The sequence below is a fragment of the Aspergillus saccharolyticus genome (genome assembly GCF_003184585.1).
Source record: "Aspergillus saccharolyticus JOP 1030-1 unplaced genomic scaffold BP01scaffold_2, whole genome shotgun sequence".
NCBI lineage: Eukaryota > Fungi > Ascomycota > Eurotiomycetes > Eurotiales > Aspergillaceae > Aspergillus > Aspergillus saccharolyticus.
Genome location: NW_020290612.1, coordinates 218,113 through 230,283, shown reverse-complemented (window position 1 = coordinate 230,283; position 12,171 = coordinate 218,113). Strand labels below are relative to the sequence as shown.

The 12,171-nt window shown below is 51.6% G+C and overlaps 3 protein-coding genes across 3 annotated transcripts; all 3 read right to left on the bottom strand.

The window, feature by feature from the left end:
• Positions 1–1,095: 1,095 nt before the first annotated feature.
• On the bottom strand, positions 1,096–2,558 carry BP01DRAFT_332042 (uncharacterized protein; the record flags this gene model as incomplete). Its single annotated transcript, XM_025573067.1, has 3 exons — positions 2,323–2,558; positions 1,783–2,226; positions 1,096–1,707 (listed from the first exon to the last, which is right to left on the bottom strand). Exons 1-3 carry the CDS (start codon positions 2,488–2,490, stop codon positions 1,096–1,098), a joined length of 1,224 nt encoding a protein of 407 aa, XP_025435175.1. The 5' UTR covers positions 2,491–2,558.
• A 564-nt stretch (positions 2,559–3,122) lies between these two features.
• Positions 3,123–5,941, bottom strand: BP01DRAFT_287204 (putative serine/threonine protein kinase; the record flags this gene model as incomplete). Its single annotated transcript, XM_025571492.1, has 4 exons — positions 3,123–4,994; positions 5,044–5,213; positions 5,272–5,386; positions 5,501–5,941. 4 exons carry the CDS (start codon positions 5,939–5,941, stop codon positions 3,123–3,125), a joined length of 2,598 nt encoding a protein of 865 aa, XP_025435174.1.
• A 2,966-nt stretch (positions 5,942–8,907) lies between these two features.
• BP01DRAFT_332036 (aminotransferase-like domain-containing protein) lies at positions 8,908–11,340 on the bottom strand. The gene is made up of 7 exons (XM_025573066.1): positions 10,917–11,340; positions 10,817–10,853; positions 10,735–10,766; positions 10,448–10,658; positions 10,309–10,385; positions 9,418–10,242; positions 8,908–9,359 (listed from the first exon to the last, which is right to left on the bottom strand). Exons 1-7 carry the CDS (start codon positions 11,067–11,069, stop codon positions 9,102–9,104), a joined length of 1,593 nt encoding a protein of 530 aa, XP_025435173.1. The 5' UTR covers positions 11,070–11,340; the 3' UTR covers positions 8,908–9,101.
• Between the last annotated feature and the right edge of the window lie 831 nt (positions 11,341–12,171).

Sequence of the window (12,171 nt, the reverse complement as noted above, 5' to 3'; positions counted from 1 at the left end):
TTATAGTACCTCCACCTTACTTGAACTTTAACCTACACAGTACTACAGAGGTACTCGACACTCTAACCGTGTATGCAGCCTTGTGAATCAGGCACCCAGCCGAACCCAACGCACTGAACCTGAAACCGCCAGTCCCTGACGCTAAATCAGCCCTGTCTAATCTCCAGTCCCGGACACCCAATATTGGTGCCTCCTCTCTCTCGCTGATTGCAAATAGTTACTCAAGTCTAAGACACTAAGTACACAATCATAATGAACCCACAAAGCACCCACTGCGACTTTCGCAGTGCTGAAATGTTTGGCCTCTGTCGCAAATGCCATGTCTGCCACTAACTAAATTTAGCAATGCGTACTCGTACTGTGGAAATTAAGCCCAGGCAGCGAGCGACTTTTGGCCCCCAAGCAGTACAAGTACGTCGGAATCTGTCTCAGCTCCGACTCTCTCAATAATGGGTAATGGAAGCTGTCCTCCAGAGAGTAACTAATCACTTATTACCAGCCACAGAGTTCGTCGTTGTTTTCGAGCGTAGCTGATTGGATCATGCAGATTTGGAGCTATTATCTGAGCTCTGTGAAACAGACCTGACACGTTTCCTCGCTCGGCTATGCGACCCCTAATCGCCTGTCAGAAAAGTTACAATTTGATCACCGTGAACTTATGCGTGATGCTTCGTGTACTGTACAGTTCATCACCCAACTCCTGTGCATGCAAGAGAAAGCAGTGCAGCTGCGCATACAGCTGTACTCCATCTCAGTCCTTCTCTTTTCTTGTCCATCGTCATCTCGCGCTGGGGATTGACTCAACGATGTTACTCTCGACATCTCAAAGCCGTGCGGATGCCCTTCTCTTTTCGCATCTCGTGCAAGCGTCCTTCGACCAGCAGGTCAATTACCATCACAATTATAAACCCATCAAAGCCATGAACCAACCCAGCAACCATGCTATGCATATGCAATCCTGCTCGCTTGCTTGAACGCGGCACAGGAAACCCTCAAAGAACTCCAGTAGACCAACACCCAACGGCAAACAGACACAATATAAATCAAACGCCAACAACTCCTTGCCAATTTAGAGAAATGCAAGCAAACAGAGAATTAATTCTCCTCCGTGAGATAAAGCTCACCCAAGATCCTTGCGCAGTAGGCACGGTAGTACTCCTCTCCCTTCCAGCCTCGACGCCGGGACTTGATCCCGACCGTCTGCCACCCTTCACTGCGTAATCTCTGAATTCTCTGATCCATGCTCTCCGTAACAAGCGTTTGTCCGGAGCTCTTATCCGCAGAATTAGGACAAGAAGCAGCTGAAGAAGCGGACTTCCCGTCTTTCTCGTTGATGGGACTGAAACTCCAGAAAGAAGCCGAGCGGCGAACACTCTTCGATCTACGGCGAGTGAGCTGCATCTCGGTGACCTCTTCGATTGTGGCCTTGTTTCTCGCAATGCTCGAGTTGATCTGAGCTTGAAGAGAGCGGATGCTGCTGTTGAAGTTCGAAATGTGGCTCGAGTATTCGGTCGGGTATGGAGGAACCCTCTGTCCCCCATGCAAGTGGGAAGCGGCGTCTGCGCGCTCTCCAGGGTCGGGAGAAGATGGTCGAGCATGTCCTGTGTCAATTATGAGAGGAAGTGGATGTGCGCGAGCAAGGACGATCTTGTTTGTGCCGACCTTGTTGACTGCTGGCCGATTTATCAGGGCACTGGAGTCGTCTGTCTCATTTCCAGTTAATGCGTCACCAAGTGTGGTGTCCAAAAAGCTGGAAATCGATGCTCCGGAAGGCTTTCTAACGTTCAGTGGCGAAGGAACCAGAGAGCTGTGACTAGCACTCGAAGCCAGAATCTCAGTGCATAGCTTCTTATGCGACTGTCCGCTCTCATCACCACTGTCATGTGAGATGAAAGGATCTTCTTTCGCGCTGCCATAGTGGAGAGACCGCTCGATCATATCCGCCAGGCTGCTTGCAAGGCTCGAGGGCCTAGTTCTCGATCCCGGGGAATCACAATACGAGGAAGAGTCCGAGGGAATCGAAGTAAATAAAGCCTCGGAGGTGTTTGAATAGCGCTCAATAGCTGGAATTGGACCCGGAAGGACAGCACTGCAGGTGACAAAAGATTCTAGGGCCAAGTGCAGCAATGGAAGCTTGTTGCGAGAGTAATTGTGAGCGGACAGACCCATTGCCTCATAAGAGATAGCGCTGTAGAAGTAGAGGAAAGTCTTATGAACGGCGTGGATCTGGAATCATCGGTGTAAGTACTCGACTCACGCAAGCACGCTCGAGGAGGGTGATCCAGATACCCTCGACTCGCCTCCCAGGAGCTAGATACTTACTGGCTCTGGCGCGGTCCTTAGCACCTCCGAGACGCGTGCAGCGCATTGCTTGTATTGGCGCTGGGTATAGAGGAGTTTGATGGCTTGGAGGGCGACTTGCCAGTCTGCGAACGAGTGAGGATAGACGGATGGGCTGGATGGAGGGGATACGACTCTCGACTCAGCCATGATGGGTGAGGTCTCTGCTAGACTGGGTGCAGTAGGCGGAACGAGGAGGGGTTGGATGGTTGACAAAAACCGGTGGTTGCGAGGACTTTCAGGCAAAGTGCATATAGAAGATGGAGCAGTATCCACAATCACGTCTCTGACACGTCCAAGCGGGCCCCGTTCGTGTCGTTTTGGTGCCATGGTGTGTGAGCTGGGGAGACGGCAGATACAAGAATAAATCTTGGTTTCTTCATTGCATGAAGTCATGCATGTGACAGGTTGGAAGATTTACGGTGCATGGACGAACCGGTTGACTGCTCGCATTCCTAACCGGGATTTGCCTTCCCGATCTGAGTGCATTCTGAACGCATGCCTGACATTCCATCCCCGGCCGCCTACTCAGCCTGCCCAAAACATTTGACTTCAGGAATACTAAGATAGCTATACCGACGAAGAGAAACTTTTTTCATTGGTTTAAAGACCTTATTGGTTAACTGTTTGGAAAGAATGCACCTCGTTGAAGATACAATGCTCGAACCTGCAAGATCATTCTCTCGTGAATTCATGAGTCCATTATTTCCATCGCGTCAAATACATGCATGCAGCAAACTGCTTCATTTCCAAGTACTCCCCCAAAGATCTCCTTCCCTAGATCACTCGGAGTGTTCCGGAGTAGAAACAATGTCAGAGTTGACTTCCGCCTCAGGCCCAACCGTAGTCTGAGAAATTGCGCGACCCGTCGCGTTGAGAGCAAGTAGGAAGCCATCCAGCATTCTGTCCAGTTCCTCCCTGATGGCGTTTTCACCGGTTCCTTCGGTCAAAGCATCAAGCCGGGGAATGGGGACGTCGGGAAACCGTATTGGCTCTGTGTCTTCGGTAGATAGAATCGGAAGGGTGCGTCGAGTGGTGGGAAGAGGCTCGGAGGTAGGAGAGTCTGTCGTAGAGGGAAACGGCGCCAGATCGAGCTCTTTAACGGGGATAGCGGTGGGGAATGGCTCCGAGTGGGAGTGTACTCGCCCGGAATTGTTCTGCCAGGCAGGAGTCGACTCCTCCTCCTCATCTGGCCCTGGGCCGTCAAGAACGGGTGGCTCTTCATCTTCGCCGAATGACATTGTAGGAAAGTCCGACTCGTTGAAGGTCTTGGGCTCGCCAGCAGCGGGAGCTCCCGGGGGTGTAGAGGGACGGTCGAATCGGAAAGGATCGTAGTCGGCTTCAGAGTTGGCAGACACGTTGGAATCGCCGGATCGCGACGTCGAGGGTCGGGAATCGCCAGGTTCACCGATGCTCGAGTGTCGTACGGTGTCTGAGTTCTGGAAGTCCATGATAGGGGCTTTCAAAGTGTTGTCGCGACTGACATCGGCATCGCTTACGTTGTTCACAGGTACAGTGTTGGCAGGAGCAGTCATCACAGGGAATGTCCATTCCATCGTAGCGCGCTTCTCCGAGGTGTCTGGCTCAACTGGCTTAGGCCCTGGCGCTGGCTCAGGTTCGGACGTGGGTTCGGGCTCTGGATCCTCAGTGGCAGGCTGCATGAAAACTGGGAACTTCCAGTCCATGGTGGGGGGTCGCGGGCCGGTTGATGGTTGAAATGGAACATCGTCAGCATCACGAGTGCTGCTGAGACCGCTGCTTGAAGAACGAGAGCGACCGTCGGTGGAATTGCGCTGTTGACGACCGCTGGATCTGTTTGCACGAATAGTATCGGCGTCTGCGAGCTGGAAGGGCTGCGCAGATGAAGCTCCTGCCGCATAGTGCGCCGAGTCAAAAGAGCCGATGTCGATGTCAATGAAGGTGGAAGTGACGGAAGAGCGGTCGGTGTCTGTGCGCAGAGGGAGGTCAGATACGGGGGGTTTAGGTTCAATGGGGACGAAGTCGTTCTTTGTTTCGTAGGTATAGCTCGGCTTGTCTTCGTTGAAAAGACCTTCCATGGCTTCCGCACCACGGCGAACTCGCTCATCAAAGTTTGCTTTGTCTTCGATTGTCATTTCCTTCTCGGCCGGTTCATCAGGAATGTCTGGCATGGATTGAGGTTTGGTGGTAGGGCTGATTTCTGCCTCCAGCTCAGCGATAGAGGCTGCCAGCTGATCGAGGTCGAGGACGGAGAAGCGACGCTCGAAACCATCGGTGGTACTGAAATTCCAATCCTCGTCGCTTGGTTCAGTATCTGGCATTTCTGCAGCAGCAGCACCGCCTGGATGAAACAATGAGATGCGCTGTCCGCCCCTTTGTGACCACTGGTAATACATTCGGACAAGCTCGCTCAAGGACGAGGTGGGATGAGTTTCTTCGGTGTCGGCAATGTAAGAGTGGGTGAGGATGTCTGCCATCGCGGGTCGAGAGATGGGGTTCGATTGCAGGGCGAACGAGACGAGACTCTTGAGGCCATCACTGTATTTAGCGTTGTCCAGTTTAGGCGCGCTGCGGCTCAGCTGTCTCCCAATCTGCATGCGCTCCCGAAGGTTCGAGTTGGGAGGATTGCCCGTAGCAATCTCAAAAAGTGTGCAGCCGTACGCCCAAACATCAATCTGAGCCAGTCAGCATTGATACCGCCTACGCGAAACACGTGTCACTTACTTCACTTCCGTACTGATGAGCTTCGCCACGGGTCGAGAACATCTCTGGCGGCATCCAATGAGGGGTTCCGATCCAGGTCGAGCGTTTGTCCAACTGAGACTGAAGGACGCCAGCAACACCAAAGTCGCAAATCTGGAGATTTCCTTCTTCGTGAATCAAAACGTTCGCGGCTAGCCAAAGAGTGTCAGTGATGCTGCTGGAGAGGACATATGAGCTAGGGAACCATACCTTTGATGTCTCGATGGATGATGCCGGCCTTGTGAATCGCACGGAGGCCAGCCGCTAGTTCACGTGCAATTGGGATGATGAATTTCTCTTCCAAACGATCATCAGTGGCACGCATCTGAAAAGGACAGGTATCAGCGGTCAATGAACAGTAGCAGCCAGGAGTTGCAATGAAAGACCGACAAGACGAGATTGACAATGAGAAGAACCAAAGACTGGGCAGAGCACTTACCAAAGTCCTAACACTGCCACCAGGGCAATATTCACAAACTAGCCACAGCTGTGAATGGATGGAGATAGCCTCAATGATTTCGTTGATGTTCTTCGCGCCCGAGTCTTTGACCTGCTTCATCACTTTGGCCTCACGAACAAAGTCCTTGATCGATTCATCTCGAAAGTCTCGAAGAGATTTGTAGTCGATTGAGTCGATGTCCAATACCTTGATGGCGACGAGTTTGCGAGAGGGGAGTTGGTGGCCTTTGTAGACCCGACCATAGGAGCCTTTGCCGATCAATTCCTCGAATTCATACGGAGGGACTTCAGTCTTCGCTCTGCGGCACATCTCCTGGACTGCAGAGCTTTGCTCGCGTGCGAGCTTCATGGCTTCAGCCTTGTGCTTCGTGAGGGCCGCCATAGCGGGGTCGAGGAAACGAGAGACTCTCGGGGGGCTCATCGTGTCGGCAGGTAGATCGGTTGTGGAGTTGTTGGATTTCTTAGGGGCAATCCGCGGTGGTTCAAGAACAAATTCCTCGTCAGAAGAAGCTGCGTCACAAGTTTGCTCACTTCTATCACGTCCTTTCTCGTTGATAGAGTTCGAAGGAAGAGTAGGACAGGCAAGGTTTGGCGGGGTGGAAAGAAGATAGGCTGGGTCTTGCGGCGTAATAGTAGAGGCGGGAGTGAGAGGATCCTCAGGAATAGGAAAAGGGGGAGAGAATGGAGTGGATGGGGTGAGAAAATCCTTGGAAATGACTGGATCTGGCGAGGGAGAAATGGCGCTTGGAGGAACAGGTTGGTTGGGTGCCTCAGGCCCGACCGAGTGACAATCTCCTCCTAGTGCTGGACGAACGATTTCCGAACAGAGCAAGCAACGAATAGCTGGCCCACCGCTGGATTCCCGCGAGTGAGAATGTGAATGGATTGGTGCCTCCACTGGACTAGGGTATGCGCTGCTTTTACCAGACAGAAGTGGATTATGGCTTGCAAGCAATGTCTCTTCTAACGGTGTCAACGGATCGTCCAACGTAGAGTCACTGCCTCCTTGACCTTTTCTTGATCGAATGTGTAGAAGCTTTCTGAGAGATGGCCGCTTAGGGATGTTGCCTCCAGGCGATAGCTCTTCCGAGGCTTCGGGAGTCGGCGTGGAGATTGCCTTTGCTTCCTGGATACGTAGGGCGGCGTCTCCGAGCGCAAGCCTGTCAAGAAGAGGTGGCGTTCTTGACCTTTTGTTGCGCTTTTTCTTCGAAACGTGGGCCGATTTCCCTACAGGGCTCGGTCGATGGTGGCCCTGCGTATCACTCTCCGCGGACTGTATTGATTCCTTGGATGCCTTGCGTTTCTTGCGGAGCCACTTGAACCGCGTCGAGGCTTTCTGTTCCTCTTCGGTTGGTGGGTCGAGTGGCTTGGTACGATAGACCGCGAAGGGTACTGGATCCCTAGACCTGTCAGGTTAGCAATGATATCAAGCGAAGACCGTATGATCAGTAGCAGCTGAACGTACTTTTCGCCTTCGGACGACCAGTCGGAGTCGCTACTCCAAACAACTGTGAATTCGTTGTTAGCACAGCCATCTCAGATTGTTCGCCATGGGATACTAACGGCCGTTCGACCCTTGGACGTGTTCCTCGTCAAGCCTGCCTTGGAATTCGCGCCTGCCCTGATCTTCTCCAACAGTAGGCTTTTTAACCTCTGTTTGAAGTTCTGTTGCAACCCCGGATGTCGCTCTATTCGACAAGTAAAGGGTTAGCATATTTGAAACCATACAATGAAGGACAACGATGAGCAAGGAGTCAGACCCGTAGACACCCTCAAGGCGCTGGGAAATCCCTGAGCCATCCATGGTCAACCCACTATGCTGCTAGCGGAAGGATGGAGGCTTGGGCTCGAGAAAGTAGGGAACCAGAAAAATATAGAGAAAGAAGGGATGCTTGATTAAGCTATGGAGAGAACCAATGATGGTATTTCACGAAGAAAAGAGGGTGATAGAGGGGAGGGATTTGTGAGGGATTTGCGAAGGAGGGAGGGTAAAGAAGAAGGCGGCGGAAGGAATCAGGGAGACAGGAAAGCGAGCCGGAGTGACTAGATAATCCATCTTGATGGTCACGCACCTTGAAGAACCTGAAGATCACCCAAGTGACCGTCTCAGATGAATGTATCGCCTGTCGAAGGTGTATGTGCCAATTCGTCCGCTCTCCAACACCAGCACAGCGAGGTCGTTTGGTGTAGCACCACGAACTTGCCACCCGCACCCAATTTCCAGCCGAATTGCCTCGTAAAAAGGCACGTCAACTACTACGAAGTTAGTTCATATTCATATTCTGAATTGTTTTTGCAATTGAAAGCTCATAGGTGGTGTTGCAAACATGTAGGTACTTACCGTCGTCGATGCTCCTTTTTTGTTGGTACAGACCCCGTATATCGGCGAGTGCCACGAGTGAGATGTGTAGGCGGGAACGCTAGGCCAAAAGGCGTTAGCGTTGTTTCAGAGACCGGAAGACCGCTCCAGCCCTGGTGTCAACAGTGAATCTTCTTATAAACACAATGACCACGTGGTTGGTATTTTCAGTCTCTGCCTCCGAGGGGCAAATTGAACTAGAAAGAAGATTAAGCAAGTGAACAGATATTCACAGCAAGTCGATAAAGATATCGGATTTTTCCAAGGCACAAGTTGTGAGTTTGTGTTCGGCCAGTTAAAGATGTATGCACACCGCAAAGTGATATCTCATGCTATAGCCAGTCAGTCCTGCAATTGAAGAATCAGGTGGCAGAAAAGCATCGTATATCTGAGGCCTCCGAGCTGCAGACGAGCAATTGGACTCCACATCTCGATGAGACAGACAAGCTTACAGTTCCATATTCCAGCTAAAGAGCATGGCGGTATGATCTTGCATAGAATCACGTGATGAGTAATGGCACACGCAGCGACCAGGACACATGGAATGTGTTTGAATTCGAACAGAGAATGTCGACAGAGAATGGTTGATGGAACATCGGAATGCACAAAGAGAATATCTCAATTTTCAGGAGGAATGAGGTCCAACTCACCAACAAGTTAAGTCCTAAGTATACCAATCCAGCTGGCCAACAAAGGGGGGTGACAAGGGTTCCAATATTATGAGTTAAATCGACAGAACACCAGGCAGCGAAAAGAAACTGTAGGAGTATATAAGATACGACAGATCAGTCTTAGATTAGAGGCCGTCCAACTAGCTCGCCATTATCTCATTAGGACTGAAATTCCGACATGTAACGCGGATTCAGGGTTGAACAACGTTTGATTAAAGTTCCGATCAATTGTTCTCCTGCGGATCATTGCCGGAAAATTGTTTTTACGCGGCTATGATGCCTCGATGCTCGGGCTTCACATCCCGGACATGACGGACCGCAGCAGGCACAGAAGCATGCGTTGTGACGATAAGGGAACGATACTTCATTAAGTTCAAGATCTCCGTCTAGCTCTAGCTGTAAAATACTTATGCAGTAGAAGTATAGCATGGAAATCAGCGAGTCGAGTCCTCGGAGAATCCAAGCCATTGCACCACAAGCCGTCTACTACTTCCTAAATCTCTTTTCATATATACTTATCCAACCATGGGTATCAAGAAGAAGTGCTCTGCTTATAGACCAAACTGCACCCGAAGAGCCTCGCCAAGTCGCCGGATGGCTTCCTCAATGTTCTCCGAGCTGGCGGCAGCGAAAGTTGCGCGGAAGAACATTTTCCCCTCACCAGAGCTTTCGGAGGCCGTAAACCAGCTACCGCGCGAGACAAGGACCTTGCTGTCTACAGCAGAAAGAAAGATTTGTTCTTCGATCTGGTCGCGGGTCTTGCCTGCGGCGAGGCCGGGATGCTTTTGCCAGTCAATGCCAATCCAGTGCTATTGTACCAGTCAGTTGAAAACAATCGATCTCGTGAAACATTATCTGAGAACTCACAAACATGCCGGCATCCGGTGCGACCCAGCTGGCAATCTCCCCTGGAAGATGCTTCTCACAAGCAATCACCAAAGCATCTCTGCGGCCGGTGTACTGCATGCGAAGGTTGATCAGCCAGTCAAGATATCCAGAATGGCCCCAATGTTCGTCCAGAAGCTTGAACAGAAGAATTTGAGAGATGCCGCTCGGGTTCTGAGCAGTAGTCTCACTGTGACGGCTATAGCGTTCAATGAATTGCTCCGGAGCAACCAGCCATCCGGCGCGCGAACCAGGAGTCAGCACTTTGGAGAAGGATTCAATCCGACAAACGCGGCCATCGACATCCAGACTCAGATAAGAAGGCACCAGCGACCTGATGAAGTCGGCGTGATTGGCCGGAGGAGGCACGGGTTGGCCATCGGCGCCAGTGTAGGGCTGCATCTGCAGAAAGTAATATGGCTCGTCTTCCACAATGATAATGTCATGCTTCTGGGCGACCTTGTATACAGCTTTACGTCTTTCAACCCCCTGAGTTGCACCCGTGGGGTTCTGACCTGTCGGAATGGTATATAGTACGCGAGGCTTGGCGCCACCGCGAGTAGCCTCATCCCAATTGGTGAGAATTTCGTCGAGTGCCTCGGGCAGAAGACCCTGTTCGTCCATCTTGACACCGGCCACCTTCAGGCCAAGAGGAAGCGCAGTCTCTTTAGCACTCGAGAAAGTGTATTCCTCCATCATGATGTAGTCACCTCTGTTGCAGAGGATGCGGAGAACAGCGTCCCAGGCAAAGGTACTGCCAGGCGTCAAACAGCATTGCCAATCGGAGTATGGGGGGTTGTGGATAAGCTGGCCTTAAGGATTAGCCATCGGTGGAGCATTCTAGCCGTGTGGTGTTGCCCGTTTTTGACGCACCTCTGTGTGTTCCGTGACAAAGCGCAGCAGTTGCGGGGATCCCGTGGCTTGGCCGTAGTTAAGCGCAACCTCCAAATCTATGGAAAAACCGTCTCATTAATCAAGGAAACCCTTGAGCACAGAAAGTATTGCCACTGACCGTAACAGCTTGTTCCGTCGCGGCTGTCTCCCTTCTTTGCAGTGATAACGGAGCCGGATTTGTGGCTCTCCTCCGGAGAGAAGGCAGGAGGGGTCGGAACCTTCACAGAGAGTTCATCGAAGGGGAAATATTCCGGAGAGGGGAGGCCGCCGCCCAGGGAAATCAAGCCTGGGTTCTTGAGAAACTGCGCGGCGCCTTTCAAGGTCGAGGTCTAGAAAACATCCGAGTAGACCAAATTAGCTGCAAACTGAGCCACCGGGCCAGCCAGTGAGTTATGACGGACGCACCTTCCGAGCCTTTGCCTCGATGGAGAAAACATCTGGAAACAGATCAGAGTTCAGTCTGAAAAAGTAGAAGTGGACGACTCACCATCCCAGCGTTTGGCATGTGGCTTGGTATAGCAGTACTATGAGGAGAAGATGAGGGGTGAGTTTCCTGCGCCACTCACATAACCGGAGAATAGACATACTGGGCTCTTGAAGAGGTCACTATGAGTTGCAGGCGCAACTCCCAAGGGAATCTTTGCGCTCTTGGCTCTGAGTGCCGGGATGGCGTCGACTGTCAATGGTCCGGTAGCGGACGCCGAGCCCGAATCAACGTCCACAGCGGCGGGGGGGCTCATGGTCAGTTTGGATGTGGAAGACAATAGGTTGCAAGTAAGATGGTATTGCTGCGCAAGTAATGCACTCTCGTGTGAAAACAAGTTGCAGCAAGAATAGTGGGAGAGCGAAGAGAGAAGATTGAGTAGGAAAGACGAGAGAATAATAAAAGAGTCATCGATAGCTGCCCGTCCGCTTTTTTGCTCCGCTTTAGTCAAGCTCGGGCGGATCGGTTCCGCCGACAAGCGTCACGCCCTGCATCGGCGATTTGTCCACGATTGCAAACTGGACTGCAGCTCAGCTTTGAAGGTGACAGTGATTGGAAAGTAGAAGGCATTATTTCTGGAGCAAGTGGATCTATTGCATGCACTTGAGACACAGTACGGAATAGGGCGTGGTGCATTCGGTTCTATCGGATTGCGAATGCTGTCATCTGTAGGGCGCGGCGGGGTTACAGTACGTGCTGGAAGGATGTACGTACGGGATATGTATCTCAGATACCGCGATTGCACTGTATACAAGGTGGATTTTAATTCCCCAAAATGGAGTTGCCGCTCGTCTCCACATTTCTGAGACTGTGGGGTCAATCCGATTACTGCAACATATGTCAGTTCTTTACTAGATTTCTACGAATCTGAATCTTGAAGCAGGGATTGTGCAGGGGTCGAGAGTAAAACAGTAACATGACATTTCAGCGGTGTGACAGCCTAGCGTCTAGATAAGGCTATCGCCGGCATCGGAGTTAGGCTTATCGCATTGGCATCGGGACATCCGTCGTCCTGCTCCTCCGTTAGTAAGTAGTTCCAACCTTACAGTAACTTACTGTCTCCGTACTTACACTGCACGATTGGTGGCCTGCTCATGTGCGGTTATGCTTTGGATTGTTCATCGCCAGGAAACACCAGCCTGGAATGTCGCCGGAAGCAAGACTGCATCCGTAGCCGTAAAGCTGAGGCATCTGCATAGTTGTGCATCGAGTCAGTGGTTCATGGCCACCCCCTCTCCTCCTCTCCTCCACTTCCGCTCGCAACGAAGCCACTTCAGTCAGCCCAGGCCAAAATAAACATCACCCCGCGATCACCATCACATGCACCATTGACCTCAACCAACGCCTCTGAATGGCAG

Coding starts and splice junctions, on each gene's coding strand:
- BP01DRAFT_332036 (XM_025573066.1), bottom strand. CDS start 11,069: ATGAGCCCCCCCGCCGCTGTGGACGTTGATTCGGGCTCGGCGTCCGCT. Junction 10,386..10,447: donor CGACGGAACAAGCTGTTACG/GTCAGTGGCAAT, acceptor GTTTTTCCATAG/ATTTGGAGGTTGCGCTTAAC. Junction 9,360..9,417: donor CACCGGATGCCGGCATGTTT/GTGAGTTCTCAG, acceptor CTGGTACAATAG/CACTGGATTGGCATTGACTG.